The sequence below is a fragment of the Melopsittacus undulatus genome, chromosome 8 (genome assembly GCF_012275295.1).
Source record: "Melopsittacus undulatus isolate bMelUnd1 chromosome 8, bMelUnd1.mat.Z, whole genome shotgun sequence".
Classification (NCBI taxonomy): Eukaryota; Metazoa; Chordata; class Aves; order Psittaciformes; family Psittaculidae; genus Melopsittacus; species Melopsittacus undulatus.
Window position 1 is genome coordinate 48,498,650 of NC_047534.1, and position 25,354 is coordinate 48,524,003.

A 25,354-nucleotide genomic window follows, 5' to 3' on the forward strand; every position below is an offset into this window, starting at 1 on the left:
GCTCTACCCCTGTCCATCATTTCTGTAGCCCCATCATAAAAGGCCACCAAATTGGTCAGGCAGGATTTCCCCTTAGTGAAGCCATGCTGGCTGTCACCAAGCACCTTGTTGTTTTTCATGTGCCCTAGCATGCCTTCCAGGAGAATCTGCTCCCAGATTTTGCCAGGCACAGAGGTGAGACTGACTGGTCTGTAGTTCCCCGGGTCATCCATTTTCCCCTTCTTGAAAATGGGGATTATATTTCCCTTTTTCCAGTCATCAGGAACTTCACCTGACTGCCATGATTTTTCAAATATGATGGCCAGTGGCTTTGCAACTTCATTCGCCAGCTCCTTCAGGACCCATGGATGGATTTCATCAGGTCCCATGGGCTTGTGTGCATTCAGGTTCTTAAGATGGTTTTGAACCAGATCCTCATGTACAGTGGGCCCAAGGTCTAGGTTTTCACAGTCCTTGCATCCGCCTTCCAAGACTCGGGTGCTGCGTTCAGAGCCTTTGCCAGTGAAGACCGTGGCAAAGAAGCCATTCAGAACCTCAGCCTTCTCCGAATCCAGGGTGGCCAGTTCTCCCAAAAGCCTCCGGAGGGGGCCTACGTTGTCCTTGGTCTGTTTTTTAGCCACTACATACGTATAAAATCCCTTCCATCTCTCCTTGTCAGCTCCTCTATTGCTTGCAGAAGGAAGTTTTCTTCCACACAATCGAGGAACCTCCTGGATTGCTTGTGCCAGTCTGTACCATCCCTCCAAAAGATATTGGAGGGTTGAAGTCCCCCATGAGGACAAGGGCCTGCGAGCGTGAGGCTGCTCCTATCTGTCTGTAGAATGCTTCATTTACAGAGTCCTCCTGATAAGGTGATCTGTAGCAGACTCCCACATTAATGTCCCCCATCGCAGTTCTCCTGTTGACCCTAACCCACAAACTCTCAGTTGGTCCATCACCCATTCCCAGGCAGCATTCCATATTCTCCAGCCTATAATTGACATAAATAGCTACACCCCCTGCCTGTCCCGTCCTTCCTAAAGACAACCAAACAAGTTTGGTTGTTTTTAAAACATTTTGGCTTTTTCCATCATTATAAAATGTCTAGTTTCTTTCTGCTGAAAAGATGCTTTAAGTTCTTACTTTTTATCTTCTTTTTTTAAGCTTTCTGTATTTTGGAGGTGATATTTTGTAAAGGGATATCTTGGGAGTGAGGCAGAGGAAAGCAGAATATCTAAAATGTCATGGTGATAGGAAAGTTTTAAAAGCTCTTGGCTCAAACAGGAAGCAAGAAACACAGCAAAAAGAGCCTGCAAAACAGTGTGTCCTCTAAAATAACCTACTCTACAATCTCTGCTTTGAAGATTGTGTGAAAGCAAAGGTCATGACCTGGAGATCAAAGTAACAGAAGTCAACACAGTAATTGCTGGTTGCTTCTCTTGTACCCGCACTTGGTCAGTCCTGTGGGTGTATTGTTTGCAGTAAAAACTTCAAACATCGTGTTACTGAACTGTGAAAAATCATCTGGGTCAGAATGTATTACAAAGCATTTGCGAATGCTGCAGGTGACCTCACCTATTTTCATTAAAGCGATATGATTGTGAGAGATGTATGCCATGTGTGAAGTTTTCAGTGCTTGTTCATTCTTCTTTGCTCCTTATTGACATTTCCTGGAATGATGCATTCATTAAGTGCTGTTGACATGGAAACAAGGGCAAGTGGAAACAAATGCCTGAGTTTATTTTAAATTAGCTTAAAAGTACATGTACTAGATATGCTATCTTTGGCAGGGGGAGCAAATGGTGATAACCTTATGAAGTCCTCTTAAGGTTTAACAGCAAGAAGGGAAGTGCAGGCATTTTGTATGGATTAACTGTTCAAGCTAAATCAGCTATTCCCACCCCAGAGGTTTGATTCTTTGAAATGCTGGGTCCTCTTACAGCATTTTCAGTTTCCTTTGTTTTGCTTTATTGTGGTTTTGTTTTGTTTTAGTGTTGTTTTGTTTGGGTTTTTTTTTAATTGAGACAAAACCTACTAAGGTATTTTAAACATTCTTCTGATTGAATTTGGATGATAATACAACTACATAAATGTATATACAAGAAGTAATGGGAGACTGGAAGTCCTCACTCATTAATGAAAATAATGCTAATATACTTGGTCAATATCACTGAATTTATTGTTAAAGCTGTCTTTTAGCAAGAGGGATTGAAGTCTATGCTACTTCTGTGTGTGGTTTTTATGTACTTAAGGGTATGCTTAGGGAGATGCTTACATCCATATGATCTATGAATCTGTGCTACTTTACTGTTTGCATGAGGCCTTGTCTATTCTACAGTACCTGGAGAAAACCCCTGTACCAAATACCCACACCACTTCCATCTGAGATAAGCAAATGTAAGGGCTTATGAGCAAGGGCTATTATAATGTTTTTGTTCAGCCAAACAAATTGAAGTCTGTCATATCCCAATTTGTTCATGCTAACACAGTAAGTCAAGACATAACTATAATCATTGTTACATGTGTGAAGACATTTCTCTAGTTCATAGAGGTCTTCGCTACATTGAAGTAAAGCAGAAGATGATATAGGATTAGGAGGCAGTCTGGATTTCTCAGCGCTTTGAGAACCCCTCAGAATCACGTGCGCTAAGGTTGCACAGAGGCTGTGTATTCCTCTGACATACCTCATGCCAATGTCATACCCTCTGTTCTGCAAGATGTTGGTTTAAGTTTGTGACCTGGCTTCCTTAACTCTGTATTGAGGAAGTTTTGTTGCAGATAGAAATTTTGCAGCCAGTTCTACACTGTTTGGTGGGGTAAGGGTAGGGATAGGGAGTTAAACTTTTCAGTGGTACATAAGAAGCAATTACAGGAGATAATCTAGTTAATTGTAATAAACATGTTTCTCAAGACTGGTTTTTGTTTTCATCTCTCCCTGTTGATGTAATTTTGCCAGCTTCATGTTATTTATTATTTCTAGTTTACAGTAACATAACTGAGAGCATAATCAGCCCTTCAAAGTTTGAAATAAGTATATTATTTTTATGTTCTATGATTGTCAGAGAAAGGAAATGCAATAGCACAGAAAATAAAAAATGAAAGTAAACACTGAAGCAAAGTGCATTTTGCAGTTATGATGCAGGTAGAGGTAGATGTTTTTTTCTGCATTCTTCTGTGCAAATATTTCTCAAATTTGCACTTCCAGATTAATTTTGTGGTTTAAACTGATATATTGATGCATGTAGTACAGTTTTATATTCCAGTTTATGTTAATAAAAATACGAAATTAAGGAGTATACAGAATCTAGTTCTTACTATAGTCTTTCACTAAAGGTTCAGTGGAAAAGTTTATTTTCTCTGAAAAACTATCATATACAAATTTAGTATACTTTTCTTGTAGTAGAAGGAGAGAAAAAAAAACAAAAGAAACAACCCCAAACATCCTTTTCCCAAATAATTCATTGATTTTCTTATAGTGTGGCTCATGGGTGATGACATTATCTTTCAGCATCAGGAGGCCAACCATGTTCTTCAACTTGTCTGCTTTTCCAAAGGCGGTAATAAATGAATTGAGGCCCTTAGATGCTATGATATTATGTGATTTTTTTTTGTTATTTGTTTGATTTGTTATGGTGTTCATGTACCTAGAATAAAAGTTTCCTAGAAGTATTTGGGAGCAGTAAGTATTAGTATACCAAAACTCATTTAAACTAAAAGATTTTTTATGCCTGAACCTAAATGGCTAACGAAAAAATAGGTCAGAATGAAATTGTATAGTAGCTATTTAACAAAAATAAGGAGCTGACCTAAAAGTTATTTACACTTCTTTGTTTTGGATCAGGACTGTCAAATTTACTGCATATGTTTAAAGTAGATTTGCTTCTTTCTTCCATGTGATCCTTTAATGAACACTTACACATTCTTTTAGAACCCTTTTGCTTCACCTGTGAAACTCTCCTAGAAGAGTGAACCATAACTAATTTTGGGGGTTGAAGGAATAGTTCAAGGAGTATGTTTTAAGTAATGACTTTATGACTGTTACACCGTGAAGAACTAGAAACACACACAGAATATACCTGCAAGGTAACTGGTAGGTCTTAGTTTATGTGTTTGTAAGACAGAATTAAGAAGACAAGTCTGTGATTCATTAAAAGCTGTAGGGTGAGTCAGTATCAGAGACAGTATTTCTTTATATAAAAACTAGAATCATGTATTGTTTAATAAATAGCAATAGCTGATCTCAAAGCTAACTTTGTTCTGTCCCTTTCTGAACTCCAACATGTTTCTTCAAAGGAAGGCTTTGCCTCACTGAGCTTTTGCCCGTGTCAATAGCAGCTAAATCCTAAACTCATTGCATTCCTTTGAAAATGACCCCTCAAGCCTGTCCCTCTTTTCCAATATCTTGACAGGTCTGTGTAAAAACTGCTAAAATAGTACTAATCACATGCAACACTTACAAAATTGGTAAATGAATTGTTAATCTTCCTTGTCATTTTCATTTAACTAAGACTGAAATACATGAAATGTGATATTCTCTAGTCTTTTTCGATCTCTGAGTGTTCCTGTTTGTGTGTGATGGATATCTATTATTAGCTTATTTTCATGGGACTTTTGGCACTGGGAGTTAAGGAAGGGGAGATTATTCTGGACAACAGATGCAACTTTACTCGCATTGTTCATTTCCTTAAACCATCATGAATTAGAAGCTCAGTTTACAGGCAGTGATAAATGGAACTCTAAGCACCTTCCTGTGTCTCTGTTTTTTTCTTTCTCTGGAGGTCACCTTTATCCTCATCACTGAAAACACTAACATTTTCTCACACAACTACAAAGATGTTAAACCCCAGTAGCAACAGTCTCAGAGCACATGGAGCACTGCTAAGTTTCAAAACAATTAAAAATAAAGGCGGGAGGGGAAGGACCGCTGAACAGGGAAACCCTGCCTCTCAACCTCTAACCTAAAATAAACCTTTCTAAACTTATAATGTAAAATTTAGATGGGCTTTCTTCATTAAACAGTGTTCTGTTTTGCAAGATTAGGATACAATGTGTCATGCAATTTATGGATCCTAGTACCTGCCATAAAGTATTTTATGATGGCTGCATTCTGTGTTATTAGTAGCTGTCTTTTTCTGCAGCCATTGGTGTTTGATAATAGTCTTAAACCACCCAAAATTACTTACCTGCAAGCAACATTCCATAGTCCCCGTTGACAGTTTGAATAAGTTTAGTGCCCTTTTGTTGTACTTTACCTTCAAAACAAACTGATTGAACCATCAATAGCTCCTGAAAGCTGACAGAGGCATGTCATCTGGTCTAACCCTCTGATAGCAGGTTATCTGTGGGAGTTAACCTCCCTGCATTGTTAACTGAAATGTTTTATGTACTATGCAACTTTAGGATACTGCTGTGATAACCTTAGTAACTAAGTCATACATCACAGTAAAGAGATTTTGTGCAACAAATAACCCTGGATTAAATTTACAAGGGTTGAATTGATATTGTAAAGTGTTCATTCCAGGGCTTTGGTAATCCTTTCCTGTACTTTTTTATGGCAAACTTGTGTTTCATTTAGATTGAAGCTGCATCTTCATATTTCTAGCTAAAATATACCCAGGAAACCCCATGCTTTTCTTCAGCTGTTTAACAAAAAAAAAGTATCTTCTTATTTTCATATAATATAGAAAACTTTTTATCTCAGATTTAGTAAAAGGAATATGAATAAGTGGGGTTGTATTTTGAATCACCTTTTAAAAGAATTAATCACTGATATACCTTTGTTCTACTGGTGCTATAACCTTTATGGCTACTTACTTTTTAATAGTTGCTGTCCTTGAGGAGTGCAAGTTAAAAGAAAATAAATAAATCGACCCAAAACCTGTGACTTGTGGTGTAGTTTGCTGTTTAGCTTACGTGGGTAGGTTTTTTTGGTTTTGTTTTTGAATTGGCAAGTACTGGTGCTAATTCTGTTTTTTGGAGTGCAGTCAAGATGGCTTAAAAATACAAAAATACATTTGTATAAAGGAATGCTATTATAATTTGAAGCTCTTTTGAAATGATTGAGAGACTGACATTAGGGCTGTGATCCAAAGTCAGCATAGATGACAGTGCTGTCTTAGTCTGTTGTCATTTTTGTTGCAGCCTGCTTTTCAATGGCATATTTCATTCCATCATTAAACATTTGCTGATTTTCTAATACTGATGTTTTCTTCACCTGAATATTCATCTTTTCTCACCCTACACTTAGTGGGTGTCTTTACTCATTTTTAGCTTCACTCTTCTTCACTCCTGACATATTGTTTCCTTCTGTACATGTCTTCATTTGAAAGAATCTGTTGTCATCAGAACTTTTCTGCCAGCAATGCAAGATGGATAGCTTCTCCCCCACTGAAAGATAAGGGCCAGCAAAATGACAGGGAGGACTGGTAGGGCAGCCAGGAAAGCTGGGAAGAGTCTGAGAATGTGTCAGTCTGGTAGATCTGTAGTTATTGTTTAATAAATAGTCTTAAGATATTCTCTATTTTGTAAAGTGATTATCTTTTTCTTTTTCTAATATCATTGAAAGTCATAGGTTGAGAATTCATATTTAAATTGTCTGAGCATTTCAGTTAACTTCTTAACAATTCACCCCATGCAATGGCTTGGGAGGAGTGTCTGGAAAGCTGCTTGGTGGAAAAGGACCTGGGGGTGCTAATTGATGACTGGCTGAACATGAGCCAGCTTGTGCCCAGGCAGCCAAGAAGGGCAATGGCATCTTGGCCTGTATCAGAAATAGTGTTGCCAGCAGGGCCAGGGCAGTGATCATCCCACTGTACTCGTACTGGTGAGACGGCACCTCGAATCCTGTGTTCAGTTCTGGGCCCCTCACTACAAGAAAGACATTGAGGTGCTGGAGTGGGTCCAGAGAAGGGCAACAAAGCTGGTGAAGGGTCTGGAGAATAAGCCTGATGAGGAATAGTTGAGGGAACTGGGACTGTTTAGTCTGGAAAAGAGAAGGCTCAGTGGGGATCTTTTTGCTCTCTACAACTACCTCAAAGCAGGTTGTAGTGAGGTGAGTGTCAGTCTCTTCTCTCAAATAATAGGACATGAGGTAACGGTTTCAAGCTGTGCCAGGGGAGGTTTAGGTTGGATATTAGGAAGAAATTTCTTCACAGAGAGGGTGACGTATTGGAACAGGCTGTCCAGGGAAGGGATGGAATCATCTTCCCTGGAAGTGTTCACAAACCATGTAGATGAGTCCCTCAGTGACATGGTTTAGTGGTGGTCTTTGCAGTCCTTGGGTAATGGTTGGACTTGAAGGTCTTTTCCAACCTAGTTGAATCTATGATTCTGTGATTCTAAAACATGTTAGCACACATGGTATTTGATAGTCTACTATCAGATTTTATTATTTTCTAATTTATGAAGCTGGTGCCTCAGAGGAAAGGTTTATTTTCAGCATTAAATTATGCTTTGTTGCAGAATGGGAGTCTTACAGTCTTTTCTACATCTCTATATGATCTTGAGGACAGTATTAGAACTTTTACATCTTATAACACATTTTTGTGTGTTTTGCTCTTTTCCAACATGTTATGTTATGCAGAAATTTCTATTACTTTGATTTCTTCCTCCAAGTGTCAGAAGAGATTGGTATGGTTAGGAGGTTCTCTGACTGACTGGAGTTTTATGCAAAGCAGCTAGGCATGGGGAACATTATCAATCACCTTTCTACCCCCTGTCAGGAAAAGTCTGCCACTTCCCTCACTTTGCAATGTCTGCTTCACATTTGGTTGACTAAATGTAAATAACATGTACTTGAGGTGGTTGGATATTTTGATTTGCCATGGTTGTGTGCCTTACTTTGTTTCTGATCTGCCATGTTCTCTCCTTTTACAAGCAAGGAGGCAATGGTATTTTTTTGAGGCTGAAAAGATGCTGTACTTTGAGTAAAAAGGATAAATAGATTAATGGAATGTAGATGGATCCTACCAAGAACTTTGAATTCTTAAAATATTTTTTAATAAAAATAGTCTCTTCCTGTGTGCTTCTGCATTTAATCCTGAGCTGGTATAAGGACACCTTGTATCAGCTGGTATAAGGACACCAAATTAGAATTCTCATTCCAAATGATGCTTGTGTCAAAATGTCGTCCTAGAAAGCCGAGACCAGGAATAACTCTCCATGCTTTCTCTTGACAAATTCTTTGTTAATATTAAGATTTTGAACACTTACATACACTTCTTTCAGGACAAAAAATGGTTGTTTAGTGTTTATGGTGGAAGACAAATTATGCTCCTCCCTGATTTTCTGTTCACTTTTCTAATGTTATTGATCATCGTGATTTCAGGAAAATATGACGATTTCCAATTTACACTATTTCTGATAATACTTTGTACCCCACTAATACCTACAGGCAACATATATGCCAGCAGTGATATTTTTTTAAATCTGTTTGATCCACCCATTATTAAATAGTTGGCCATCTTACAAGTTTTGTTTGAGAGAGTAAAGTAAGCATTACAACTTTTTACATAAACTATGTTGCATGAAAAAGGTGAACAGAGAGAGGAAACAGACTTGCTGCTTATTGCGGTTATGTTTTAGTAACTTAATTTGTGATTATGTCTGTGTATCAGTGGATTTTAACTGTGTGCATTTTACTATCTGTTAGGTATTTTGTCCTGCACAAATTGACAAACCTGAAATTTCTTGATGCTCGGAAAGTAACCAGGAGGGAGAGAGAGGAAGCCTTAATAAGAGGTGCCTTCATGAAAGTGGTTAAGCCCAAGGATGCTAAGGTAGGAGAGTTAATAGAAGTAACAACAATGTGATTCATTAACACTGTTTTAAAATAACTCCAAAAACTTGGCTGTGTCTTTGACTAAAGTAACAGGCAAAATCTTTCAAATGAAATGACTGGTAAATGTGGTCAGGTGACAGACCTTAGTAATTTTTCTGTGTTTTAGTATCAAACTTTATTGTTGCATTTGGTTAATGGACTGTGGTTATGTTATCAAATTTCTGTTTTCTGGCCTCTGTTTCATATAACAAAGTAACTAATATGTGTCACTGAGCTTAAAAGGATATTCTTACCCTGTCTAAAAATATATAACAGTGTGATATGTTTTTGGGAAAGAATGCAATTTTTCTGACAAGTTATCTCCTGCCTTGTATGTTAAACACAAATGTGTATCTCAGAGCTCACACCTATAGTGTTTATTGGCTTTTAGTGGACCAGCTGATTCTAATTTTCACTGATGTTTCTTAATGTGGTCTCTTGCTAATAGGCATTGACAAAATCAGAGAGATATTTTCAGTAATCTGAGCTTTTGATACTACTTGCATCAACTCTGGGCATACTGCATACTGCTGATGCAAACAGAATGCAATGTGAATTCCCCACTTTGCCTTCTTTTTCCATTGCTGATCAATACACGATAAGAGCAATATGAGCTGCAGAGTCTTTTAGTGCTGCAGATCTTTCTTAAAACTTCACTCAAGTTTTCAGCCTACTTGCTTTTTCTTTGCTGTTTTGTTCTCTAAACTACAACATCAATAATTTATTGCAGATTTCCAATAATGCTGAATGACATTGTAGCAGTTATGGAAATGAACTCTTTGGGAGCATAACAGTGTTGCTAGATAAGTGCATTATCATGAATACAGTTGTAGTGCATAACAAATTAATTCAGGCTGGTTCAGTTATAACTACTAAAATGTTAACAGTTCTGGCACTTGCATAGCTTTGATAGATCTTTTACCACTGCCTTTAGTTATTTCAGCTTCATATATGTAATAAATGAAATAATTTATTTCTAATCTGTTATGGATATCTTATTCCCGGCAAGCCATCTTTGCTGAATTTGGCCAAATGCAACAGCAGAAATGTGTTAGATGTAACATATATACATTGTCTTCTTTTAGAATACTTACCTAATCAGATTTTGGATATGGTGAAGTTTTTTCTTTTAAATTTAATTAGCAGTTAGATTTCTTTGAATTTTGACCAACTTAATAGTGTTAGAGAAAACAGAATTTGTCTGTTTCTTAAATTTGAAGTTTCTTTTCTAGGTGAAACCAGTCAATAGCTAAGGGTAATTTACTTCACAAATATGAGGGTAATGTCTTTATATTTTATATCTGTAATTGAACCTTTTGTATAGTTTTGAATTATTTACCCACTAAGTCCTATGTTAAAACATACTTTTATTTCAGCAAATTTGCAGAAGGCTCAAATTTACTGTTGTTATTGCCACACTAAAGGTTTTTTTTTTCTTCTTTGCAAATGGTTTGGTGCAAATTGCTGATGGTAAAATCATTGTAAATGCTTTCCATGGAATGAATTAATGCTTTTTAAGGTGCTGCAAAATTACCCTTATCATACAATATTACATACATATTACAGAAGTGGCTAATTTAAAATAAATATTAAATTAGATGCAGAGCTGATATTATAAACCTCTTAAAATTGTTTTGAATTTGTGCTTGTTTCCTAGGATATTCATGCTTTTAGTACACATACATGCAAACTCTTTTTATGCCTGAGGAACACTTATAGAGTCCTCTCTGCATGTATGGTTTTAGATGAAGATATGTATACATACAGCTATTTATAGCTATACTCAAAGACCAAGCAGCATTCCCCTATATATCACAAAGATGGTGTACGCAATAACAGTACTTTCAAATTCTATCATATGTTTCATTTTGGATACATAATATTTTTTATTCTTCAGCCGTCATGTTTTCTGAATCTTGTGTGCTCTGTTTGTCAGCTACTCTCCCATATGTTTGTTGATATTTTTGACCAGCTTCAGCAAAATTTAACATATAGCTAGTGGTAATATATTCCAAGCTTTCTTAAATAAGTTAGAGGAGAATGCACCTTGATCCAAACTAAGAGAAAGGCTGCAGCATATCCTGTTTTGTTTATCAGGAAAACTCCTTAAGAAGTTGACCTAGTGATACTAGACCCTTCTGAGAGTGAACTTCCTAAGAAGGTTTTTTCTTTCTTTCACCCAATGTAGTGTCATTGTATCAGCCTCTGCTTGCCAGGAATAGAGTTGGAGTGGTTAGTATTTATGCTGGTGGATGCCACATGGAAATGTTGTTCTGCCAGATATAGTAATAACAGTAAGCCTATCAGAGTTGCTTTTTCAGAAAAAAAACAAAACAAACACACAAACAGCTCTCTCCCTTCCCCCCCAAAACCCAGAAAATCTTAAGTTAGGTTGTTGTTGTTTTTTTCCCATTATGGTAAGTAGGAGATGGTATGGCTTATTCAGCATAAAAAGCACTGATGATCTAAAGAGGCTGTGATGTGGTGAGTTGTTTTCATTTTAGTCTTGACATGAAATACTTGGGAGAGCAAAATACCCCACCAGGAAAAAATACACAAAATGAGAATAAAAGCAAGAAATTTCCATCTGACTAGCTCGTGTTTGCTCAAATGCAAAAGTATCTAGCAATCAGCAGTCACCACTGAGTCATAAATATTTTATTTTGTATAAATTTTTCTACTTTCATTTTTCCCTATTTGTTCAGGGGTTTTTTTTGTTTGTTTGTTTGATTTGCTTGGGTTTTTTTTATCAGAACAGAGTATTTTCCTGTGCTTTGCTTCATTTCATCCTTTGTTTAAAATGCATCTGTTTGTGATATGACTGTCTTATGGAAAGATGCAGTCATTTATTAGAAAACAGTTTAATGTTACAATGCAGTGTTCCGTCTCACTATGTAAGTGAGCTAAACTTCATTATTCTGTGATGTTTATGTTTTATTTTGTCAAAATATTGAAAATTGTATCATGCCTGATTTTAATAAAGATTGGGTAAGCCTGGCTGGATAAGAGGCACTAAGCCAGATGAGGCAGCCTTGTTTAATGACCAGACCATGACCTCATTTCTCTGGCATAGTGTAGATCAAAGTGGAAGATGCCTGTCCAGTGTGAAGTGTGTTTCTGGGCATGACAGCACTTCACATCAGAAAGACAGCTCAAGAATACGACAGTCAAAATTGCTTAATTATGTCCCAGCTTTGTAATTATTCATCCCTGCTTCTACAAAGAGTACAGTTGTCATTTCTTGACATAATTATTTAAAACTGTACCCTTTTTTGCTTTACAGGTATATAAATTGTGCTTCCAACTACTTAATCTTTAAAACTTAGAGATGCAAACCAGAATGTGATTTGAGAATACATTTAAAGACTCCATATTTTTACATTTCATATGATATAAATAACCAAAATGAAATTCTGATATATCAAAGCACATAATATTTTCGTATTTTATAGGTCTGTTTTCATGATCATTTAATCTAGATGATAAAATGTGGATATTTCCATTGTATCTAAAGTGTGTTGCTGTGAATACACACTGCAGTGTCTAAATATTGCTTTACATGGGTCAGTGCACTTCCTTTTATAAGATACATATATTTCCCAGTATTTTGCAACCCCTCTACCCAGGAACTATTTCTTAGCATGCTGCACTTTTTAAGGTTAGCATTCTTACCAGTTTGATTTATAGTGGCGGAAGCAAGCAGTGTGCATTTGGTCACATGTAATACTCTTGCATCTTATAGAACCTAGACATCAGCAGGTATACTTGTGAGTATCTGACTTAATATTATATGGAGTCATTCTGCTTTCATGCAAATTTACCAAGAGCATCTTGTCCACTGGGTATAAGGGAAACTCTGTACAACAAAAGATGGCAGTATAGGTATTTTGAATTTTTTTTATGCTTAGATGCATTGTAATTATGAAACCTGACATAGCATTTGTTCTCTAAGGAACTAAGATGGAGATGCTTAACCAGAAAGCTAAGTCTAGTATCTGTGTTTGATGTAATAAGTGTATGTGATTCTTGCTCACACTGTTACATGAAGTGATTTTAGTACTTTTTGTCCTTAAATATTTTTAACAAGAATCATATTTTCCTTCAGTTGAATATCCTATTTGCTTCCGAGAATTTAGACAAGGCATTAGCATCTCATGGACCCTTTTTTCCCCCTCCCTAGATTAGGAAAATGGCTCTAGTTTTAAAAAGTAAATACGATGACCAAAGATAAACCTTTGGAGAATGTCTGCATTGCTTAGTTGTTTGGTTTTTTTTTTTTTTTCCTTTTCCCAGTGCTGTTTTGTAGAGGTCTTTACTTATGAACATACATCATTTGGAGTAGATAAAGAGCAAAAGGCTTTTAAAGTATAAAGAATCTTTATGTCAATGAGCTGCTAGCTAGTAAGATATAAGAGATCTTCTATGTAATAGGGTTTCTTATTGACCAGATATCAAGGTTTCACATACTAAAACAGAACAACATCATGAATTTAAAACTCCAACTTAGACTGTGATGCAGTAAATAATATTGACTTCAAAGACATTGTAGCTGTCATGCTACTCTTTGGCAAACTGAAGTTTCCTTTTTGCTCTTTGGAAAGTTTAATATTTTAAGCAGAAGTCCATAACATGATTGGCTTATAATGCCTTAATGACCCATCAAAAAGAGGAATAAAAATAATAAAAAACCCCCAGAATTTATACTTTTATGTATGAGCAAATTGATGGTTTAAAAGAAAACATTGCTGAGTAGGATCAGTCAGATACGAGTGGTGCTTGCTAGACCTAAGCTGGCAAAGCTAAATTCAGACGTTTAAAAATTGTTGTTTTTAGAATCCCATCATCTAAAGCATCCCTTGATCCAAAACAAATGTAAGTAAACATATTTAAATTTATTTTTTATTTTAAAAATTTATTAAATAACTGCGTGTGAATAAAATTTGCATTTTTTTCCTAAAAAGGTGGATTTTACTTGTCTAAAGCTGGAGTGTGACATCTTGAAGTAATCCTTTTTCTGGCCTGCAGGGGATGGGAGAAATGATTAATGTGATAGAATAATAAGAAAAGCATTGGGAAATTCCAATGTTAAGAAGTGATCAAGGTGTTGTAGAATTGAGATATTATCTTATTTCTTTTGTTCTGTTTTCTGATTCCTTATGGTATACTGATCCACATTTAAATTTTTTAAATTTAATTTGAAAGCTTAGATTTTTATATGTTTCTATTATCCAGTTGCTTGTAAAGAAGACCTGAAGAAACTTTTGGATGTGATCTAATTCTTGAAATACCAAATAGTACTTTTTACCTTTCTGAGAATATCTCTATGTTCCCTGGATAGTAACATTGCAGTAAGAGCAACAGTATTCATTTGTGTGCATGAACTCACCACAAAGCATGGTGAATCCAGAAATGGAATTTGAGCTGTTACCTTAATAAATACCTTGTTCAGAAAACGTTACAAAGCTGTCCTCAGTTTTTGTAGCAACAAAAAAATCAGTTGCCAAAATATGGATATGTCTTGATTTAGTGTTGAGAGGTCAAATCTACTATCACAACTCATGGTGCTTGTAGGGTAAATTAGTAATGTGAAATTTTAAGAAATTTGAAATCTAATTATTGTACCTGTGCAAGTGATAAGGGGCTTAAGATTGTGACTGAAATGGTATATACTAGACTAAGAAGGAGGAAGCTGCTAGTTTATCAAGCAGCTAATGGAGTTTTATAGAACTCTACAGAAGAACCTGTGAGACACTGTGACAAAAGATATGTAGACCTGTGAACATACAGTTACAGTATATAATGATACAGGTGAGCAAGCACTCACCTGTAGTTTGGATTTTGCCCAACATGATCTTTGGATGAAATAATTCAGTAATTAGCAATATTTTGATGCCTTCTTTTACATTTCTTTTGGTTATATATCAAATTAAATGTGCATATGAAGAAGAGCCATAGATTCCTTTCTTTGATTCAAGTTACTGTGTGATAGATCCCACTGTCTTTGCCTATGTTTAGTAGCAGACCAGTGTAGCATGTCATCCTAGTGAAGAAACCTAACAATATATTTGATCTGTCTGTGAATTTGTGTATCATGTGGGGAACCTCTTGCTCCTGAAAAATATGGAAATAATAATGGGATCTAGCGCAATCTACTAAGGCCAGTTGGTAAAGAGTCGCCCTTCTGCCTGCAATGGCAACTGTGTTGAAGCAAACTGAAAGGCAGGCTTGGGAAGAAGCAGCCAACAGTAGGAAGAAAAGGGTCAGTATCCATAGAAGTGAAGACAGTTATGATAGTAAAGTTGAAGATGGGAATCCAAGCTACAAAGAGCTTGGAAAGTAAGATGCTTTTGAATCTGCAATTGAAGAAAGTAAGACGCAATTGAATCTGCAACCAAAGGTATTTAAAGGGAGTTGAGAAATGCAGTGGGGACTAAGCTGCAAATATGCAGCTGCTGGAATAGCAAGGGAATGTATCCTCTTTGGCTGGAATAGCAAGGCAATGTATCCTCTTTGCTTAGCCTGCTGTAATTCCAGCTGTCAAAATGGAAGAATAGACAAGTGTGTTTAATGTGTGTTAGGATAGGTGGAAAGAGTTGTCTTCATTGTTTGTTCTTGTGGTGATAATTCCTGAAAAACTGATATATATTTAGTTCTTCAGACAGGTATTATGTGGACTACATTTCAGTATCTAACTGCTATTGAAAGTACAGAATGCAAAAGGTGATGTCTCTTTCTTAATATTATCCCTTTAAAAAGAGAGTATGACTGCCATGAAGCCAGTGTCCTTGTAGCTATTAATGATCCCAGTGCACTTTTCAGATAGGAAGGGGTGTTACTTCTGGAGCCCTGGCCTGGTTCCAATTCAGGTAATTGCATTCTGCATCCATGGATTTCTCTGCAGTCTCAATTTACTAAGGCATTCTTCTCCACCTTATGCCCTAAACTGTTATGTAGTGTTGCAGTGTGCTAGTTAGCCAGCTGCTACTTTGCACCTGAAAGGTGTCTGTCTTTCAGTAGTAGTGAGGAAATTAATCCCTTTGTAAGACTTATTTAATATTTGTAAAACACTTAGAGGTTCTCTGATGAATGGCAATAGGTACTGCATCTCATTAACACATCCTTTTAATTGAAGAAAATAGCATGACTTATTGCTGCCGTTATTTCATATACTTTCTTTTGTTGTTATTGTTCTCTTCATGGGTTCAGAAGTATGGAAACTTCAGTTTGTAGATGCTGCAAGCATATGGTCTGGCTTTTTTTTGTGATCAGTCTATTCAGTGTACTTAACAAAATGCTATTCAGCAGAATGTAATACCATGATATCAGACAGTATGGTAAGAATTGTGATTGGTTTAAATTCCCAATGGATCAATAAGGCTAGAATTTTATCCTGAACGTTTTGTTCGGTTTTCTTTTGGAAATGAAGACTGCTGCTGTACAAGCAGACCTCAATGAACTCTTCTGTGGTTCTTTCCAGAAAAACTAATGCAGTGGATATCATTATCAGATGACACCACTATTGGGCATAAGAGTTCATATGTTGTGTTTTGTCAAAATACCTTCCCCACCCAAAAAAAACCCGACAAACCCAAACGTGCTTGATATGGAATTGGCAAAACTCTGGGGCTCTTCTTTGGAAGTTATCAGAGGTGATTTTTTTTTTGATTCACAGCAAGTTTTGTGGTGTGTATGTGTGCTGTGTTAAGACCTGGCTTCACTGTTTCAATGACCCATCAAAAGCTCACCAGCTGTTAAAGATAAATAATTTGTGGTTATGATCTTTCCAGAATTGTGTCTTGCAGTAAGGGACAACATGCTGTCAGGGAGATTATGATGTAAACAGAGTTGTATTTTACATTAACTTAACCAAGTTCATTGGCATTCTCACTAGCAGAGGTTATAATGTATGTTTTTGGAAAGGTAAGTCTCACATATATAGGAACATTGTGTGAACCTTTAAATATTTTTTTTGTATATCACGCTTTCACAATTATGACTTGTTCTTTCACACCAACTTGTGTTGCCACACAGTTTTAGGTTTCTGGTATTTTGAAGACGGTAAAAAAAGCTAAAAGTTTATAGAGTTTTATATAATATGCAATTTAACATCCATGAAATGAATAATCACAAGACATCTTAGATTATTATAGTTGTCAGTACACCTCTGTGTACTCTTCTGTTTTTCAGTAGTCTCTTCTATTGTTGGCAAATCCTAGGATCTAAATTACCGAAGGCTTCCCCCAGTCTTTACTTTTTTTCTGGATTTCATGATACTTTTCTATTTCTTTGGAAACAGTATAAGCACCTAAAATAGTAGTCTAATACCCTAAAGTATCTAAACCGCAAACTATCTAAACCCTAAAGTTTAAAGCAGGTACCTGTAGGGATGGCAGTTAAGTATCTACGGAAGATGTAAACTTTTCTGGAGCCACTGTGGGCAAAAGCAGCTTGTGTTTAAGTAGCTGAATCCTGCCTTTCCTGTTGTGCTGAAAGAGCAACCGTGTGCTGCAAAAGAGCACCAAAGCATTATAATAATAATCCTCCCCTGCACTAACATCAGCCAGAATGTGATCCAAGAGGCAGAGAGGGCTGATAGTGATGAGGTCATCTTCTGAAAGCTCAAGGATGCCAGTCACTCTATCATCATTTGCAGCTAAAATCATTACTATTTTGTAGCTGGTTTATGAGTTACTTCACGAAAAAGAATGAATAATTTGTTTTCAGAGAAGGACTAATATTTCTCCTCTTGTCTCCACCCTTACCAGTAATGTTTAGGCCAAAGGGCTATTTTGTAAGAAATCCTGAGTTTCTAAAACTGCTCCCTTCATCAAAGGTTGCAGCACAGTTTCATCTGCTTCCTTAAAATCATATTGAAGTTACAGATTCTAGTTCCAGTTCATGAATGTTAGTTGAAGCTGATGCTAACCTTATCGTGTTAAAATATGGTGAGAATAATTTATTGAATTCTGTGCCTGGTTAAAAAATACAGAGCTAATTATAGCTTGTCGTAATCAGGCTTGCCATTGAAAATATTACCCAGTTTGAATGAAGCAACAGATTTTGAATAGACTTTAGGGCAGTGTAATAATAGTCTTTATACAGTCAGTTTCCACACACTTGGAATCTCTATTGATTTAGTTGAAAGGCATACACAAACTTATCCTGATCCAAATACCATTTAAAGCTCTTAACATGTCTTCCACCTAAATCATACTGTGATTTCTCTGAACTTTGAATTTCCTTATTTACTTTTTTTACTTCTTTTATAAAATCTTTCATATCTATTTTACAGACCCACCTTTTAAATTTTATTTTTCTTTTAACCTTAATTGAAGAGCATTTTGCTCATTTTTCAGACAATGGAGCTGGCATAAAACATTAAAGATTTGGTGACTTCGGTTATGCACAGAAAGTTAAAAAAATATTTGTGACTGAAGATTTGTGTTCTGTTTGAAGAAATAAATTGTCCTAAATTATCTTTGTGATTCACAGCATCTGAGGACAAAATATACATTTCAAAGCATACAAATTGTAAGTAACTCTGCCATTAAGAGCAATGATTTCTCAAAAATAGCATTGCTTTCAATCCTGTTCAGTGAATGACCTGTTTTGGAGCTAAGGTTTTTTGTGACTTTAGCTGGCAGGGAATCTGTCCTTAAGTGCATATAATTTTTAAGTGTATTTAAAGTATGCTTCAATTATAATGTATTAAATGCCATTTTATTATTATGCATACCTAGTAAATGCATGTGCATTGTCCCAACAATGATTCATTGCTCTTTTCAGTCTTGGTGGGACTTGAAAACCTTAAGCATTCTTTCTTGTAAAAGAACCTGTGGGATATTTTCTTAATGATAAAATTACAATTGCCTTTGTGTTTCTAATTTATGGGTTTGAAGCAGAAGGAGATTTCTTTTAACATCAGTAAAGCAAACTATCCTATATATCTTACTCTGGCAAGTTTCATTAAGAAATGTATCATTTGAGTTAAAATAAGGAGTAAATTCAGGATTGAGAAATTAAGACTTTTTTTTTTTTCTTCCCACATTGTAAGACTAAATATACAACTTTGTTCACGTAACGGTTACAAACAGTTCACTGTGTAGGCCAAATGCTCTCTAATGCAGTAAAATTAAGAAATAATATGCTTTGAAAGTGATTTATGAGTGTGGTTAAACTGCCAGATTTACAAAGAAATAGTTCAGATCTTGGGAAGCCTCAGGAGTCACGTCAAAAATGAATTTGACCATGATTTAAACTGCTACTTTTCTTACATGACATTTAATATGTGTACTTTGGAGGCCCATATGTCTTTAATAAAATGGCATTAAGTTTTAAATATGATATAAATGCAGTCAGTTTCTAAATTCATAACCTTTTCCACAACTCCAAAATGCTAACCAATAAGGGAGTCATACATGCAATAAAACATAAACCTTAGAAAATAGGTTTTTATTAGAACGGTTAGACAGTTGGCAGCTGTGTTGTAATGTAATAAATACATGCAGCCAGTGTGGGTTTATCAGTCTTTGTTTACACTGTAAACAACTGGGACCAGACAACTAATTATAACTCAGGACCAAAGGTCATGAAAAATATATTTTGTCCCTTGAATATGTACTTGCTAGATGAACCTTTAATGCTAAGAAAATTCATTTATTAAATAAGAAACACTGTAGTATGCTTCCCAGTTGAATTTGAGTGAGAATATACTTTTAGACTGTTCTGAAGTAGTATTTCAAAAACTATGAAAAGACATACGCAGCTTACAAAGCATTTCAATGTTTAGTAAATGGTGAGCAAAAGAGTTCAGTGTTTTGTGAAAACAGAAATGCTGGACTAGTGTATGCTGAAGTTTATACTCAATAAGAAAAGAATGCTAGCATGTTTTGAGAGGTATTTCTCTGCAATGTGTGGGATTTTATTAATTTTATAAAATACTGGATTTTAAAATTACTTTCTGAAAGAGAAGCTAGCCCACAGCAAAACCAGCTTTCTAGATAGCTTGAGCTTTTATTCAGAACAACAGATTCTGGTTTGCTTGCTGAGTTATCCATTTATTCAGCATGCATAGAACAGTACTGCAAGCCTGATCATATATTCTGGGTAGTCTGACATTCTAATGAAAGCTATTGAAATTATGTGGGAGTTGGGAAAAGACAGGTTTTCTGTGTACTCTTAAGAGTGTTATGGGGGTGGGGGATAAAAACTTGATCGTGGTATACTTTTTCCTCCAAAATGCTTCCAGTGATTTCATTTCTGGTTAGTGTGGTTCTAGAAAAATGGCAAAAAGTAAATTAAAAAAGTCTGCTTAGAGATGTATTACAAGGCATATATTCAAATGCTAATCTGTAGTCCTCCAGAATTATGGGTCCCCTAGAGCATCCAGAAAATTATTAACAGCATGTAATCCAACTCAGTGTGAATGCATCTTTACTCTTTTAGCCAAATCTTTACATAATACAAATCATTCTACTTATAAAAGCACAAATATGTTATTGTTCTCAACAGGCAATTTAATGCAGCTATAGGGAGGAGAATAAGAGAAAAGAAGATTACAAGCTACCTGATCATGCCTTTATTTCTCTTAAATCTCTCAGCATTTCTCTGTGGTTTTACTTGTTTAAAGATTGTACACAACTGTGCTGTCTATATGAACTGAAAAGCAAATCAGCCTAAATATGAAGTTTCAATGGGTGTAGTTTTTAGGGGATTTGGTACATTTATCACAAATAAACATTACACCCCAGAAGCAGTGCTGAAACTGTAATCTTTTTCTTATAATTCTCTTGAAGACTTAAGTTTTGCTGTAGGAAGCTCATTCATATTTGCCACCTTGTTGTACAGCTTTAGCTGCAGAAGAACTATTAAAGTTAATTGTTTTCTGGAGGGTTTTATCAAAAGGACTGTTAATGTGAATACATGCAGAAAGTATGTCAATGAGGAAGAAAACATTGTATTGAAATAATACACAACTATCTGCAGTCATGTTGTGGAGTCAGGATCCTGCTTTGGTAGTATGATATGAATTTGACTGAATTTAACTGGTAATTCTTGTAAGCAAGGAGGTGGATCCACTATAGCATAAGTGTATAAATTATTGTCATTTCTTATTATTGCATTCTCCTATTTTTACCCCTGCTATTATATTGATACCAGACAGTGCTTGTGAGTCTCACTGTTGCGTTTCGCATCTATATGAAAATAATAGTTTTGCTCTTTGCATTGCTTTTGTAATTTTCTACTAAGCATGTGTCATTATGGTGTATGGGTGTTACCTAATCACCAAGGGTTGGAAATTTATGTAAAACATTTAAATAGGAGTAAGCAGTCAGGCTACTATCATTATTAGTTGCAAGGGAAAATGGGAACTAAATGTTTGTTTCAAAATGAAAGGTGGATGTACTAATACCAGAGAAGTAGACTCTCTAGGAAAGAGAGTGGAGTGGTAGAGGCAATGAGTGTTCCTGTTCTACATATTCTTGTCATGTCCATTGAGCATGAACTGGAAGAAACTGTACATAGTTCTATTGAAATATAGCATTCCTGAGTTTGAAACAGGATGTCACTTTCATGTTTTGCAGTTAGGTACAGGTCAAGTCCATTGGATTTTCGAACATAAAGCATAAAATACTGGTGCTGCTGGGTCTTAGAGCTATTCTTGGAGAACTTGCTCACTTTGAATGCATTTTGGATGGAGTTTTGTGCTTTGTTTCATATTGCATACTGTTCCAGAGATGTCTAACAGACCACAGTATTAATCCATTGCCTCAGGTCTGCTTAAATTTACAACTGTTGGTTTTGCATAATGTCCCCCAGCTTTTTCTCTTTCTCTTATGTGATGATGTTTCATATCTTTATGGTCTGAATGAGACTCTACAGTACTATTTACTTCTAAATAACAAGGCAAAAGAAGTGTGCAATTTTGAAGGATGGAATATTATAACAGGACTAGGCGAAAGCGCTGTGTGTGTGGCACCAAATTCTTCTTTCATATGAAGAAAACCTTTGAATCCGCTTTTACTCTTGTAGGATAGACTCTGAAGGAGTGGTCAGCTAACAAACATAGATCTGTGCCATGTCAAATGGTCTTTCCAAAGCAGAACTCATTCAAATGTCTGCACACATGATGTTTTGAAACAACCAAACAATCATTCTCTAAATATAAAGAAATATTGCATTGGCAAGATTTTCAGCAGCAGCTATACAGGTAATTCACTGATAAGAGTAGTACTCTAGATTTTATTGTTTATATCTGATAGCAGAGAAATCTTACAAGGTGAGAAAATAATTCAGATTGTGAATAGAAAAATATCTTTAAATTGAGTTCATGTACCAGGCCAGAATGGTGCATGTCTTCTCAGTAGAGGACATACCTGACTTTCTGGGAAGCTTTGCTTCAAAGCTATTGACAGTTGCTAAGTAAAAAATAAAAATAATAGAATGGATTTTATTTTCGTGATGTATTTTTGGACATGCAGCTAGAGAGATCTGATTTTTCATAACAGCTTCTTGATTTCAAAGCAACAGCAACATAGCTTTGGGGTCTTTTTCTCACCCATATGTTTACTGGTTTCTCTGGCAAGAACCTCTGAAGAATTGTTTATGTGAAGTGCTCTTTTTCTCCACCCTCTCCTTCACCTCCCCCCAAGTAGAAATGAATAGATATGTTGTTGGTAGAGAACTTGCTTGGTTTGTCCTCTTGAGGTCATATTTTGGCAAGTGGGAAATCTATTTTTTGATTTGAATAAACCCCTAGTGAAATATGGTTTGGCTCGTAAAAACTGCTGTTAACAGTCAGTGGTTGTCTTGTCCTTTACAGTCTGGCCTTCTACCTTCTGCCCAGAAACCAACAATTGCTGGCTGAAGCAGGACTACTGAAAATTTATGGAGCTCTAATTAAACCTAAAATGCATTAATTCAACCTCTATAAATCTTTTCTAATATTGATACAGTGAAGTTAGCATGAGGGCTCGTGTGGTCTGGGAGAGCAAGGCACACACCTAATATTCTTTGCAGTTTTACAGCTGCAAAGCAGCTATGTTGGAACGTAGACTGTTCAGTGATCATGGAATTTAATTTCAAGTTTATTTTCAGTCAGGGGATGTCAAAATGTTGTATGTGGATAAACAAATTTGATACTGCAAACTTGAAAAATTAGACATCTTTTGGCTTCTATGTGGATAAAAGGTTCAACTGAAGATTTTGCCTATACTATAGTTACTTGAAGATGAGAGTAGTCCCTTCTAATCCCTCTACTGATAATAATGATGAAAACACTGAATTATCTGGGCTAGTGTTTAGCTGGGTACACAATATATTGGTTCTGTGTGGCAGAAAATATTATTCTTTCATACGGTCTCTTAAAGAAATAGTCAAATCAAATACTAATATGCCATGTAAATTATAAATGATAGGTACTTGATGTCAAGGTGGAGAAGAGCTTAAACTGCTGGTCTGTCATTTTCTGATCTATAATATCAGTGTGATGGAATAGTTTGAGTTGGTAGAAACTTGCTGTAGTGGGAATAAAATATTTACTTTTCCTGTGGTTGAACTTCCAGGCCTAGACTTTGTATCTGTAGGAAAATCCTGCCTGCAGTGCAATGGCTAGAAATAAACTGTTTTATCAGTGGAGACAGGCTTTTATGCTTTCTTTTCTGCACTATTCAAAGAAATACTTACTTTTCTGATGCAATTTGTATTGGTGAAGACCTATTTATTTAAAGGGAGAATGGACTGTGTGTTTGGCTTTCATGTAGGTTTTCAGTGCTTTTTCTTCCCCCCTCAAAACCAAATCAGAAAAAAACAGCATAATGACTTTTTCCTTTGTTAGGGTCATGGAAAAAGCTGTCTATCAAGAAAAGATGATGGGCCAGGTAAGAAGACAATCTTGTAAGGCAGCCTGCGGAGCATGAGGTGCCATTATCGGAAGGCTGGTATCACGGCCTTGATGCAAATCTTGTGTAGATTCAGGCGCAGTTTGTATGCTATTACCAGCCTTCTGGGATTTAAAAGAGGGTGTTTTGAGGGCTAAGAGCTTCATTGTCTTCAGAAAATCTCATCTTTCTCCAAGTTCTCTACATGATGAGAAGTCTTTTAGAACCCTGTGTCAGATCTGCTCTTCATGTGACATCTTTATAAATATTTATATAACCTACTGAGGAAGACTCAATCCATTAGAATGCTTTAGGCTATGATTAGCACTCCTGAAGCCTATTTAGCCAGATATGAGTTTACTTTATTTAATAACATTAAATTTACTTTAAGTAAAAAAAGCTTTTTTATCAGAGAGTGGTAAGATCCCTGAAACAGGTTTATTAATGTCTAACTATCAAATTATACTTGCCCCAGAATTCATGGAAGTAGCAAGGTAATTGCCTATTTGATTTGAGACATATTAGCATGTTTGATAATGTTGAAGCTGTTTCCCATGTGTGCAGGCCTTCGATGAGGTTATCAACAGCCAGCCGTGTTATGACTCTTATACCTAATGGAGCAATGCTCGTCTGAGGTTGTATAGCAGCTAATGCTGATTTTTTTTTCTTTTCTTTTTCCTTAATACATACAAGTCATGATTTTGTGGCATTCATGCAGCAGTATCTTATGATTCATAGTTGATTCATGCAGATATCTGTAAAACTATAAATATTTGCCACAGACAAATTGCACACAGTAGAAATGGAGTTAACCAGTATCAAAGTAGTGTTATTGGCAACTGTTCTGCTACTGGTCCAACAATGTTAGCAGGCTCAAGATTCCCTGTGTTGCTGATAGCTTTTAGAATAAAAAAAGCATCCAGGGTGTGTTTATGCATAGCACAGACCTCTGGCAACACTGGAGACAAATCTCCCAGGTAGAAGCATAACTTTCCGGTTATTCTTGTAGACTTATATAAGGGACTGCATATGTGACATATATGCCACACATATATGACATAAGCATACCAGAATTTGCATGTGTGGATGTCTGTTTATAGAAACCATCCAACCACAGCCCTCCAAAACAACCATTTGCTTTAATATTATATACTTATCCCTGAATCTTTGGTGTGTCTTCAGAATCCAACAGTAATAGAAATGAGACAGTTGCAAGTCCTGAAACTACCATATTGTCACATTTTAAGTGTACCCTTGACGATTAGCCCATCCAGAAAATAGTTCTTGCTATTACTTTGTTCTCTTTCCCACCTTGCATCTAGAACATGTTGATCCCAAATTCCTTCTATGCCACTCAGACAAAGAGGGGTTGAGAGACAAATACTGAAAGGTGGATCTTCCTTCTAGTTACTGCCTCTGAAATAAGAATTGATGAATGCAGTTCATCAGATCAGAACCACTCCCACCACACGCCTTGCTTATTTCTTTTCCTTGGATCTCCTTTTCTATCTTTCTCTACCTGTCCTTGCTTCCCAAAGTTGGACAGATTGACTCTGATGTAAGTGGTAGATTTAAATAATCTTAAAGATAATGTCAGAAGGGTGTGATCAAATTACAAGGAAATGCAATAATCCTGAAACCCTTACTTTGCAGTCACTACAGTTTAGGTTAGTTTGCC

At 36.0% G+C, this 25,354-nt stretch overlaps 1 protein-coding gene across 1 annotated transcript in view; it reads left to right on the forward strand.

Moving 5' to 3' along the window:
* LRMDA (leucine rich melanocyte differentiation associated) overlaps positions 1-25,354 on the forward strand; it is a 663,971-nt gene that overhangs the window by 375,401 nt on the left and 263,216 nt on the right. Inside the window, exon 5 of the mRNA XM_013129955.3 lies at positions 8,630-8,756. Coding sequence (XP_012985409.1) covers positions 8,630-8,756 — 127 coding nt within the window. The remainder of the gene's footprint in view (positions 1-8,629; positions 8,757-25,354) is intronic.